Source organism: Crinia signifera, chromosome 6, assembly GCF_055691185.1.
Source record: "Crinia signifera chromosome 6, ASM5569118v1, whole genome shotgun sequence".
In the NCBI taxonomy this organism is placed as follows: domain Eukaryota; kingdom Metazoa; phylum Chordata; class Amphibia; order Anura; family Myobatrachidae; genus Crinia; species Crinia signifera.
Genome location: NC_139222.1, coordinates 232,656,812 through 232,668,775, shown reverse-complemented (window position 1 = coordinate 232,668,775; position 11,964 = coordinate 232,656,812). Strand labels below are relative to the sequence as shown.

General features: G+C 47.4%; 1 protein-coding gene across 1 annotated transcript; it reads right to left on the bottom strand.

Moving 5' to 3' along the window:
• Positions 1 to 10,809, bottom strand: LOC146009719 (uncharacterized). The gene is made up of 9 exons (XM_083150179.1): positions 10,575 to 10,809; positions 7,529 to 7,606; positions 6,981 to 7,058; positions 6,433 to 6,510; positions 4,335 to 4,403; positions 3,188 to 3,367; positions 2,288 to 2,338; positions 307 to 345; positions 1 to 116 (listed from the first exon to the last, which is right to left on the bottom strand). Exons 1-9 carry the CDS (start codon positions 10,807 to 10,809, stop codon positions 40 to 42), a joined length of 885 nt encoding a protein of 294 aa, XP_083006305.1. The 3' UTR covers positions 1 to 39.
• Positions 10,810 to 11,964: the final 1,155 nt, after the last annotated feature.

The window sequence follows — 11,964 nt, the reverse complement described above, 5'->3', positions numbered from 1 at the left end:
AAATAAATAGCACTGCACATTTAAAACAAAATAAATTATTTATATATTTTTTAAAATATAATTAAAAACTTCATTTTCGGTCGCAATCAGTCTCCCGATTTCACTTCGTATGGCATCTGTGAAAATAAAAAAAAATTAACAGTTTTAGAACAGTAATACAAGTTGAGTACTTTACAGTTACAAGGCACCGTGTGGGGAATTAAGTTGAGAGACAGTGGTGAAAGCCTTAATTACTGTAAAAAAAAAAGGTTTAAAAACACCTGTACTGTAAGTTACAGTATTAAGAAGTACAAAACTGTACTGTACCTTGTTGGTCTTCATCCTGAATTGATGGTGCAGGAGTTGCTGTAAAAAAAAAAGCACTGTCAGTTTACTACTAGTTTAAAACTAAACTTCTAATCTTCCATCCCCCGAACATACTGTACAGTACCCTTTTTCCCACTACAGTATCTTCATCAGCATTGGTGAAACCGAGATCACCTCCACCGACCAAACGCGCGGCCTTGGTGTCATCATTGACTCCTCCCTCTCTTTCACCCCCCACATTTGTGCTCTCTCCAAGTCTTGCCGTTTTAACCTACGCAACATCTCACGCATCAGACCATTCCTCTCCACTGACACGACCAAAATTCTCATTCACTCTCTTGTCATCTCCCGCCTTGACTACTGCAACATCCTTCTCTCTGGGTTACCTCGAACACGCCTTGCACCACTCCAATCCATTATTAACGCTGCTGCTAGGCTCATCTTCCTCTCCCGCCACTCTACCTCTGCCTCCTGGAACAACCTCCCGCCACCTACTGTATCAGGCTTTCTGATTCCCTTACCTCCTTCAAGCGCTCCCTCAAAACCCACTTTTTTCGACTAGCCTATCCCTCCTCCTAACCTCTTTTGATCCTCCTATCATGCCTCCGTTCCCATCTGTTCCTACAGTACTTACAGTACAGTATCCTATTGTTTTTCGTTCGTCCTCCTTTTACTGTAGTCTGTTAACTCTTATGAGTAGGGCCCTCCTTCCTCCAGTACTCACCCTACAGTACCTCTTTACCTCACCTGTGCTCCTCTCCTGTTGTTCCCTTCATCTACTGTACTGTACTGTACTTCATTTCAACACCTACAGTACTTCTGAACTGATGCTGATTTTAGTTCTACCAGCTACAGTATACTGTACCCCTATTTACAGTATGCTGTAATTTTCAACACACCCTGTACAGTACGTTACCTTGTAATTTGTTTTTTTGTTTGCTACAGTACTGTATGTACGGCGCTGTGGACACTTTGTGGCGCCCAGGGGCGCTGGAACGTTTTTAGGTTGGGGGGGGGGCAAGATATAATCTCATTTTGGCGCACCCTAAATTGCTATATGTTACCCCCGGGCACTATACACACTGGCAGCGGCATATACTGTACACGTGGGCATTATACACAGGGCAGCGGCATACTGTATATGCGTGGGCATTATACACTAGGCAGCGGCATTTACGCATGGGCATTATACACAGGGCAGCGGCATATTCTGTACACGTGGGCATTATACACCGGGCAGCGGCATATACAGTACATGTGGCCAGAGACACCAGGACTGACATTAATCCAGGGGTTGTCATTTACTCGTAAAAAGTGGAAAAAGTGGCACTGTCACCCCCAAACAGATTTATGTGATTATGTCTGATTATGATAATCAGACATAATTACATAAACCTGTTTGGGTGTGAATCCAGGGGTAAATGACAACCCCTGGATCTGTCAGTCACTGGGGAAGGGAGGGTGAGAGGAGCAGCATTTACCTTTAAGTTTTAGTTGTGGCAGCACAGCGTGATGGCTGCTGCTGCGGCTGTTGTAGGATGCTCCCGCGGCTCCCGCCCATGCACTGATCCACGCGACCAGTCTCCCTCCCTACGGCCCGCATCACGCCCGCCAATCACTGTGGACGCATCACAGCCACTGTGATTGGCGGGCGCTGGTTCTCAACATCTCCCCGCAGAAGTCATCCATGTGGGCGGACGGCTGCGAATAGGAATCGGATTCTTGCTGAGGCGCTAAAGCAGCTGTGCGGGCGGGCGGCTGCGATTAATCAGTAATATACTGTAGGCGGACGGGCGGGAGGCTGGATCAAGCTTAATCAGCCCACCGCCCGCCCGCCTATATTACTGATTAATCAGCCGCCCGCACAGCTGCTTTAGCGCCTCAGTAATTTTGGGGGGGGCAAGCTGCCCCCTCGCCCCCCCCCTTCCGGCGCCACTGGTGGCGCCTAATAAATAAACGTACTGCTACTACTACTACTTACATGGTTGGGGAGGAGTTTGTTCGTACTGCCAAGGTAGCCAAGGGGAATGCACTGTGGAAAAAGAAATGTTTGATCATTTTCTGTAACAATAGTAATACAGTACAGCATATTGTACAGTACATACGGTACTGTACAGTACAGTACAAATACAGTACTTTACTGTACAGTACTGAACAATAGTGTCTCATACTGCAGCACATACAGTACTGTACACTAGTGTACTGTACAGTACTGTATGAACACCAATAAAGTCATAAGAATTGTCATAGTGGAGCACAACTTTCTGTGTACGGTAATGTACAGATGGAGCAGCTCCCATTTCAGCTGCTCCTGGAGACAGAATCTCAGGACAGCTATCCATACTGTAGGCCAGTATTCAATGCAGCAGAAGCAGTTGCAGCAGTGAGTGTTGATGAATGAAGGCATTACACAAGTCAGGGGGCATTGTGCATTAGGTGATGGGGGGGGGGGGGTTGAATGCATACTGTAATTACTGTAGGCACTAAAGGGGGGCATTCTTCATACAGTATGGGTCATTCTGTACAGTATACAGAATGGCAATATTGAGGGAATTTTGTAGTGCACAGGTACAGTACAGTACTGTACTGTATATGGCTTTACAGGTGGACTCCACAACTCCCTCAATGCTCCACACCATTACTCCCACCTTCCCTCCCTGCTCCACACTACTACTCCTACCCTCCCTCCCTCCCTGCTCCGCACTATTACTCCCACCCTCCCTCCTGCTCTGCATTATTACTCCCTCCCTCCCTCCCTTCTCCACACTATTACTCCCCCCCTGCTCCACACCACTACTATGCTTGATGGGGAAGGGGCCCCAGAGAGATCAATTTATGGGGCCCCAGGATTGCTGTTGCTGGCCATGAGTACAGTACTTACACCCTGGGGGAGTTCTGCTGGATGCAGGAGGAAGCGCTGCTGCCACCTCGCTTTCTTCCTCCGAGCGGCAGGAACAGTAGCTCCAATTTTCCTGGGGCTCCGGGGATGAACAGCTCCAGGTGTCCATACTGCAGGTGTCCGTCATGTCCTCTTCAATTGGCACCTCTGGGTATTTCAGGTCTGTAAAAAAAATTGCACCAAAATTTGAGCTTGCTGATACAGTATACTGTAATACAATAGGTAACAATAAAGTCTTGAGCGTAGAGGATACTGTATGCTGTACAGTAGAGAGGGGTGAAGAGAGACAGAGTGCCTAATTCAGAGGTGAGCACAAGCAGACACACTTGTACAGTATTTCTGCGCATGTGTAAGAGGGCATGGAAGGGAGGTGGGGTATATTAGCAGCACTTGCCTCCATAATACAGTATACTGGACACAGGTCAGTGTTGGTGTAAAAGGGGCCACCCTGGTCCAGTAACACTGGTTTCCTACCCAGGTCCTGACCGAAGTTACTGTAAACACTGGTTGGACCTGGGTCGTGGGTGGTGTAAATGGTCCCAACCCAGGTTCCACAGGGGAGCTCACATGGTTGATGCTGTACTTTTATACCGCTACTGTATGTGTCCTTGAGCACTGAATAAAACTTTTTGAAAAAATATTTAACAAAATAAACAAACCAACATTTTTCAATGCTAACTTTTCATGTCTTTTTTATTTTATTTTTTTAATCAATGACGGAAGGTTGACTGGAAGTTTATCAGTCCTAAAATGGAAATTTTTTAATGTCATCCAAAGGGAAAAGCAGGGCTGACCCAGGTTCAGTATAAATGGCGCAGACCTGGGTCCGACCTGGGACATAGTGCTGTGTAAATGGGGTCTAAAGCTGGGTTCAACCCTGGAAACTCCTGTGTACAAAGATCAGGTCCAACCAAGGATTTTGGTTTAAAAGGGGTATAAGTCACTCCCCTAGCTTTGTGTGACCATGCCCCCTCATGACACATGGCCATGCCCATTTTTGGTGGAAGCTATCAGTACCACCAAGAAAAAAATTCTACTTGCACCACTGTACAGTACTGTAACATCTGATGCAGCCCCATAGAGAGAAAAACTAACAAATACTGTAAACAAAAACATGTACTGTACTTACTAGGTGGAGGGCTGATACGGCCTCTCCAGAGCTGTCTGGGAGCTCCCACTTGTTGAGGGGGTTGCTGGGCTGTTGGAAGACATGTCACCACAATTAGGGATAAGATCGACAGGTCATCAGGTCGACACAAGCTTTAGGTCGACATGGTCTAGGTCGACAGTCGAAAGGTCAACATGGGGTTTTTCACTGTTTTTTTTTATCCGAATGTCGACATACAGTACTGTAGTTTTAAGTGTCCATGCACTCGGCACACTATTTTATTCTCCCACAATGCCCCAGTGCAGTGATGGCTAACCTTAACACTCCAGCTGTTGTTGAACTACACATCCCAGCATGCCCTGCATCAGTTTTAGCATGGCCAAATAGTAAAACTGTAGCAGGGCATGCTGGCATGTGTAGTTCATTAACAGCTGGAGTGTCAAGGTTAGCCATCACTGCCCTAGTGGATATTAGGGCATGAAATACCGCCTGTCGGCTCTTTAAACAGTGAAAAATCCTATGCCGACCTAATGACTTGTTGACCTTGTCCCATGTGGACCTTGCAGTATGTCGACCTAGTGGTGAGGCCCTAATGACTGTCGACCATCTTTAGGTCGACCAACTGAATGCTGCTGCAGGGGCAGAGGACTGGGGGGAGCACATGGGTGATGCTGCACTTTTATACCGCTACAGTATGTGCGCTTCATCACTGAATACTGTATAACTTTTTGACAAAATATTTTGCTAAATACTGTAAACCAACCAACATTTTTCAATGCTAACATTTCATGTCTTTTAATTTTTATTTAAATCATCGAGGGAAGGTTGGCTTCAGTTTCTCACAAATACAGTATCCTATAAACGACAATACATTAGTGGGGGTTGGTGGTGGAGCTTTACCAGATAGAAATGCTAATGAGTTAGTGTACTTGGAGTGGGGAGGCTAATACTGTAGTGTGATTTTTCCTTTCACAGATACAAGATTCAAATGTAAATGTCCTTTTTAGACAATGCAGTCCAGGTTTATAGCGACCCTTAATCAAATTATCTGTCTGCACTTAACACTACAGAAAGGAGGGTGAACTGGCATCTCTAGTATGCAGCTTTGAAAAGGGGAATCCAGTCATCACATTTGAAGAAAACTTTCAGATTTTCACAAATACAGTATACAGGCCCTTAATCTGATCTAAGCGGTAACGGCCCCATGCGGCCGTTCCGCCGATGTTTTCGATCTGCGCATGTGCAGAGGGCACTCTGCGCATGTGCAGGCGAAATCGCCGCACAATTTTTTTTAATGCCGCAAAGGGGGTGGATAGGGGCGTGAGGGGCTACTTAGCCTCATTTCCCTATGCATACGCCCCGCGTTTCATGGGCGTTCCCATGCAAACGCGGGGCGTACGCATGGTAATGAGGCTGTGACGCATGTGTTGGGGGCGGGCATCTGACATCGCCGGATGTCAGCTGCCCGGCCCCATACATGCTTTTACACGGACAAGTGTCCGTGAGGTCTATGGGTGCGGGAGCTGGTGACGTCACCGGCGCGCGCACACACTCGCGCAATGCATTCCTGGGACCGCTGGAGACCCTAGAGAAGATGCCGGAGGCCTGCTGTGGACGCCCGGGGACTTGGTAAGTATGAAAAGAGGGTTAGGGGTTAAAAAATAAAAAATAAAAAAAAATTCGAATGATTCCAAAAACCACGGTTTTTGGAATCATTCGGATAAGGGATGTCCGGATACCGGATACTCAACCTGTATACTGTACTGTAGTAGCAAACAAAGATGGGTCATAGGAAAGACAGACGTTAGGTCTACAAGCATTAGGTCGACCACTGAAGGTTGACATGCATGAAGGTCGACATGACTGAAGGTCAACATGGGTTAGGGAGACATGGTCATTAGGAAAACTAAATTATTAAGTCGACATGGGTATGGTCAACATTCAAAAAGTTCACCATCGAGTTTTTCATTATTGTTGACTGAATGTCGACACAGTCGACATGGACACTAGAAAAGTGCATTGCGTCCCCTCAGCCTCGGCCAACGGCACGCCAACAAAAGACACAAGTTGAAAAGGAAGAAAAAATACACAAACTCAATAAAGAAATGACAGGACTTACTCTCAGACGGAGCGGCTGAGGCGCTGGGGGCTGTAACGGCCCGCAAGGGCAGGGTGTCCTCGCCTTCAAGCGGAGGCACTGTGTGAAGATGAGAAAAATGAGAAAGTGTGCTGTTTAAATAAAGTTACTGTACTCATTACTGGGTTTACAAAAAGGCGTGGACTGGATTTTATAAAGTGCTGCGCCCGCCATACTGTACTTTAGAAAATCCACTCCGCTCCAAAGTGGATAGGACACATACCGCTGTGCATTCCCTGCTTACGTCTGCCCTGGATAGTGGTTGTTTCAAAAGGAGGCATTTGCCAGTGCAGTACCGGATGTACACTAGTACTGCCAGTGGCAATTGCCTCCTTTTGTGCATCAGAGGCATTGGCGCAACGCTCCACCCCCACCCCCCTGACATGGACACAACGCTGACTACGCAGGGCTGCGCTAGGCTGCCATTGGCCCACGCTACCAGCGTGGGCCAATGGCACGCCAAGAGAAGACACAATTAGGAGAGAAAGGAAAAAAATACACAAACTCAATAAAGAAATGACAGGACTTACTCTCAGACGGAGCGGCTGAGGCGCTGGGGGCTGTAACGGCCCGCAAGGGCAGGGTGTCCTCGCCTTCAAGCGGAGGCACTGTGTGAAGATGAGAAAAATGAGAAAGTGTGCTGTTTAAATAAAGTTACTGTACTCATTACTGGGTTTACAAAAAGGCGTGGACTGGATTTTATAAAGTGCTGCGCCCGCCATACTGTACTTTAGAAAATCCACTCCGCTCCAAAGTGGATAGGACACATACCGCTGTGCATTCCCTGCTTACGTCTGCCCTGGATAGTGGTTGTTTCAAAAGGAGGCATTTGCCAGTGCAGTACCGGATGTACACTAGTACTGCCAGTGGCAATTGCCTCCTTTTGTGCATCAGAGGCATTGGCGCAACGCTCCACCCCCACCCCCCTGACATGGACACAACGCTGACTACGCAGGGCTGCGCTAGGCTGCCATTGGCCCACGCTACCAGCGTGGGCCAATGGCACGCCAAGAGAAGACACAATTAGGAGAGAAAGGAAAAAAATACACAAACTCAATAAAGAAATGACAGGACTTACTCTCAGACGGAGCGGCTGAGGCGCTGGGGGCTGTAACGGCCCGCAAGGGCAGGGTGTCCTCGCCTTCAAGCGGAGGCACTGTGTGAAGATGAGAAAAATGAGAAAGTGTGCTGTTTAAATAAAGTTACTGTACTCATTACTGGGTTTACAAAAAGGCGTGGACTGGATTTTATAAAGTGCTGCGCCCGCCATACTGTACTTTAGAAAATCCACTCCGCTCCAAAGTGGATAGGACACATACCGCTGTGCATTCCCTGCTTACGTCTGCCCTGGATAGTGGTTGTTTCAAAAGGAGGCATTTGCCAGTGCAGTACCGGATTTTGTACTGCCACTGGCAAGTGCCTCCTTTGTGCCTCCTTTGCACAGCGTCTATTCTCGTATGAAAATGAGGTTGCGGCTAATTAGCATAAGCTGCGCCCTCATTTGCATACGCCCCGTCCCCTTTTCGGGCACTCGCGCGAGTGTCCCTATTTCCCCAACACAGAAGTATAACTTTTTGACAAAATATTTTGCTAAATACTGTAAACCAACCAACATTTTTCAATGCTAACATTTCATGTCTTTTAATTTTTATTTAAATCATCGAGGGAAGGTTGGCTTCAGTTTCTCACAAATACAGTATCCTATAAACGACAATACATTAGTGGGGGTTGGTGGTGGAGCTTTACCAGATAGAAATGCTAATGAGTTAGTGTACTTGGAGTGGGGAGGCTAATACTGTAGTGTGATTTTTCCTTTCACAGATACAAGATTCAAATGTAAATGTCCTTTTTAGACAATGCAGTCCAGGTTTATAGCGACCCTTAATCAAATTATCTGTCTGCACTTAACACTACAGAAAGGAGGGTGAACTGGCATCTCTAGTATGCAGCTTTGAAAAGGGGAATCCAGTCATCACATTTGAAGAAAACTTTCAGATTTTCACAAATACAGTATACAGGCCCTTAATCTGATCTAAGCGGTAACGGCCCCATGCGGCCGTTCCGCCGATGTTTTCGATCTGCGCATGTGCAGAGGGCACTCTGCGCATGTGCAGGCGAAATCGCCGCACAATTTTTTTTAACGCCGCAAAGGGGGTGGATAGGGGCGTGAGGGGCTACTTAGCCTCATTTCCCTATGCATACTCCCCGCGTTTCATGGGCGTTCCCATGCAAACGCGGGGCGTACGCATGGTAATGAGGCTGTGACGCATGTGTTGGGGGCGGGCATCTGACATCGCCGGATGTCAGCTGCCCGGCCCCATACATGCTTTTACACGGACAAGTGTCCGTGAGGTCTATGGGTGCGGGAGCTGGTGACGTCACCGGCGCGCGCACACACTCGCGCAATGCATTCCTGGGACCGCTGGAGACCCTGGAGAAGATGCCGGAGGCCTGCTGTGGACGCCCGGGGACTTGGTAAGTATGAAAAGAGGGTTAGGGGTTAAAAAATAAAAAATAAAAAAAAATTCGAATGATTCCAAAAACCACGGTTTTTGGAATCATTCGGATAAGGGATGTCCGGATACCGGATACTCAACCTGTATACTGTACTGTAGTAGCAAACAAAGATGGGTCATAGGAAAGACAGACATTAGGTCTACAAGCATTAGGTCGACCACTGAAGGTTGACATGCATGAAGGTCGACATGACTGAAGGTCAACATGGGTTAGGGAGACATGGTCATTAGGAAAACTAAATTATTAAGTCGACATGGGTATGGTCAACATTCAAAAAGTTCACCATCGAGTTTTTCATTATTGTTGACTGAATGTCGACACAGTCGACATGGACACTAGAAAAGTGCATTGCGTCCCCTCAGCCTCGGCCAACGGCACGCCAACAAAAGACACAAGTTGGAAAGGAAGAAAAAATACACAAACTCAATAAAGAAATGACAGGACTTACTCTCAGATGGAGCGGCGCCGCTTGTTGAGGCGGTGGGGGCTGTATCGGCCTGCATTTCCCTCCTCCTCCTCCTCTGAAGTCCTGTGTAAAAATAACATTTACAGTATACTGTAGTGTCCTTTCAAACATTAGTGCATTGGGTCAACACCACTAGGTCGACAGAAAGCAAGGTCGACATGGTTTTAGGTCGACCTTGGTCAAGGTCGACATTTTATTTGGTCAACACACCTATTACAGCATTCCCGCCAGACAATGGGCCTTATTCTGATCGGTGCAGATTTCTCCGCATGCGGTCGTCCCGCCGATGGTTATCGTCTGCACATGTGCAGAGGTCACTCTGCGCATGTGCAGGCGATTTCGCCGCACGTATTCTTTACACGCCGCACAGGGGGCGTAGAGGGGCGTGAGGGGCTACTTAGCCTCATTACCCTATGCATACGCCCCGCGTTTCATGGGCGTTCCCATTATCTGCAAATATTGGGGAAGATGTAGAACCGGCCCTTTGAGGGTGACCAAACTGCTGATGCGGCCCCGGATGAATTTGAGTTTGACACCCCTGCCCTAGTGGATGATAGGGCATGAAATACAGTTTTGCCTGTCAGCACATGGCGGATTCCAAAAACACTGGAATATACCATGTCGACCTTTTGAATGTTGACATACTGTAATGCTTGTGTCAATTTAATCACATGTCCACCTTGGCCCATGTCGACCTTCCTGCAAGTCGACCTAGTGGGGTCGACCTAATGACTGTAGACCTACTGTAAGTTCATTCTGACCGATGTCCCGATTCCCTTTTTTCACAGTAAACCACCCCCACTATCAACGCCGACCCGAAGCGTGGCGAGCGCAGCGAGCCCACGAGGGGCGGCGTTACGTGTCCAACGACTTTTTCATAACCCCACTATCCACGTCGCCGTGGAGTTCAGAACAGAAAGTGTGGCGAGCGCAGCGAGCCACCGAGCCCAGCGAGCACCGGGCGCGAGGGGACACGGATACCTGTACAGATAAACGCTTACCCACGCGGGCTTCACAGGTGTCCGCGTCCCCTTGCGTTTGTGTCTATCCAATTATCCATACCCGCTATAACAGTAAATACTGTACTACAGTACTAATGTACAGTACTTTAATTTTGTTAATGTCATGTACTGTACAGTACCTCTGCTGAGCTTGGCCCTCAATTTGGCCAGTTTATCTGGCTGTCTCCGAAGCAGGTCACTCCACCTCTTCTGCAGCGAGAGGATACTCCTCTCCCTGTGCAGGACTTCCTCGATCTCCTCCTTTGCGCTCCTGTATGCGCTGTGCTTCTCGGCATTACTGGCCAAGGATTTGTCCACATGCCGCAGCAAAATCAGGAGCTCCGCATCAGAGAAGTTCCTGTTTCTGTGCGCCATGTTGCCTACAGTATACTGTAATGGTGGCCGCCTTCCACGCATGTCACATGTCGACACAGGTCACATGTCAAACACAGCAAGTCCCATCATTCAAGTTTTTGTCCCTACATTAGAGTACTACTTACGGAAGCCCTCCACTATAAAAACGGAAAAATTCGCAGAACAAATTTGTGTTACTAACGGAAGCCCTCCACTAAAAACGGAAAAATTCGCAAAACTAAGGGGACCCGCATACGGATACCTTCCACTGTAAACGGAAAAATTCGCAGAACAAATTTGCGCCAGAGACTACAGTAAACTGCAATAACTGATTAAGGAAGCCCTCCGCTGAAAACGGAAAAATTCGCAGGACTAAAAACAAAATAAAGTACAGTATGCTGTAGTAACGTATATTGAGTACTAAAAAACCTACAACGCACAGTTTATTAAATTAAATTAATACAGTAAGAGGCCTCCCATATACTGTACTGTACGGTATGAAGACACAATTTTATTAAAGTTAAGAAACCCATTCACTGTATAGTACTGTACAGTATGTCTCCTGGATTGATTACTTTAGCCTACTGACTACCATGTGTACTGCGTTTTGTGTCATGCGCTGGGGAGTGTTCACTTCCAAAATGGATTCTGCTCGGAGGCTGCGTTACAGCTACGCCGAGCTGATCATTTTGGTTAGCTGCCGGGACAAGCCTCTGAGCAATAACCGGGAGAAGCGCAATGCTTATAAGGATGCGCGCAGGATAATAATGCGCAAGTACTGCCGGCTGCGCAGGATTAGGTCGCTCCAAAGAAAATGGAGCGACCTAGTCACAAGGCAGCCTGCGAAGCTGGAGGCCCTGCGCCGTTCCGTCGCCAGTAAGTACTGTACACTACTCCTGTTAGGTACTTTACATTGAACTCTACTGTACAGCATACTGTACTGTATTTAGATTGTGTACTGATCCTGTACCTACAGTACCAACTACTGTAGGTTGACAAGCATTGTGTCGACACCCATAGGTTAACAGACAGCAAGGTCTACATGTGTTTAGGCCAACATGGGTCAAGGTGGACATGTGGTTAGATTGACACAAGCATTACAGTATATCAACATTCAGAAGGTCGACATGGTGTTTTCCAGTGTTTTGGGGATCCGCCATGTACTGACAGGCGAAA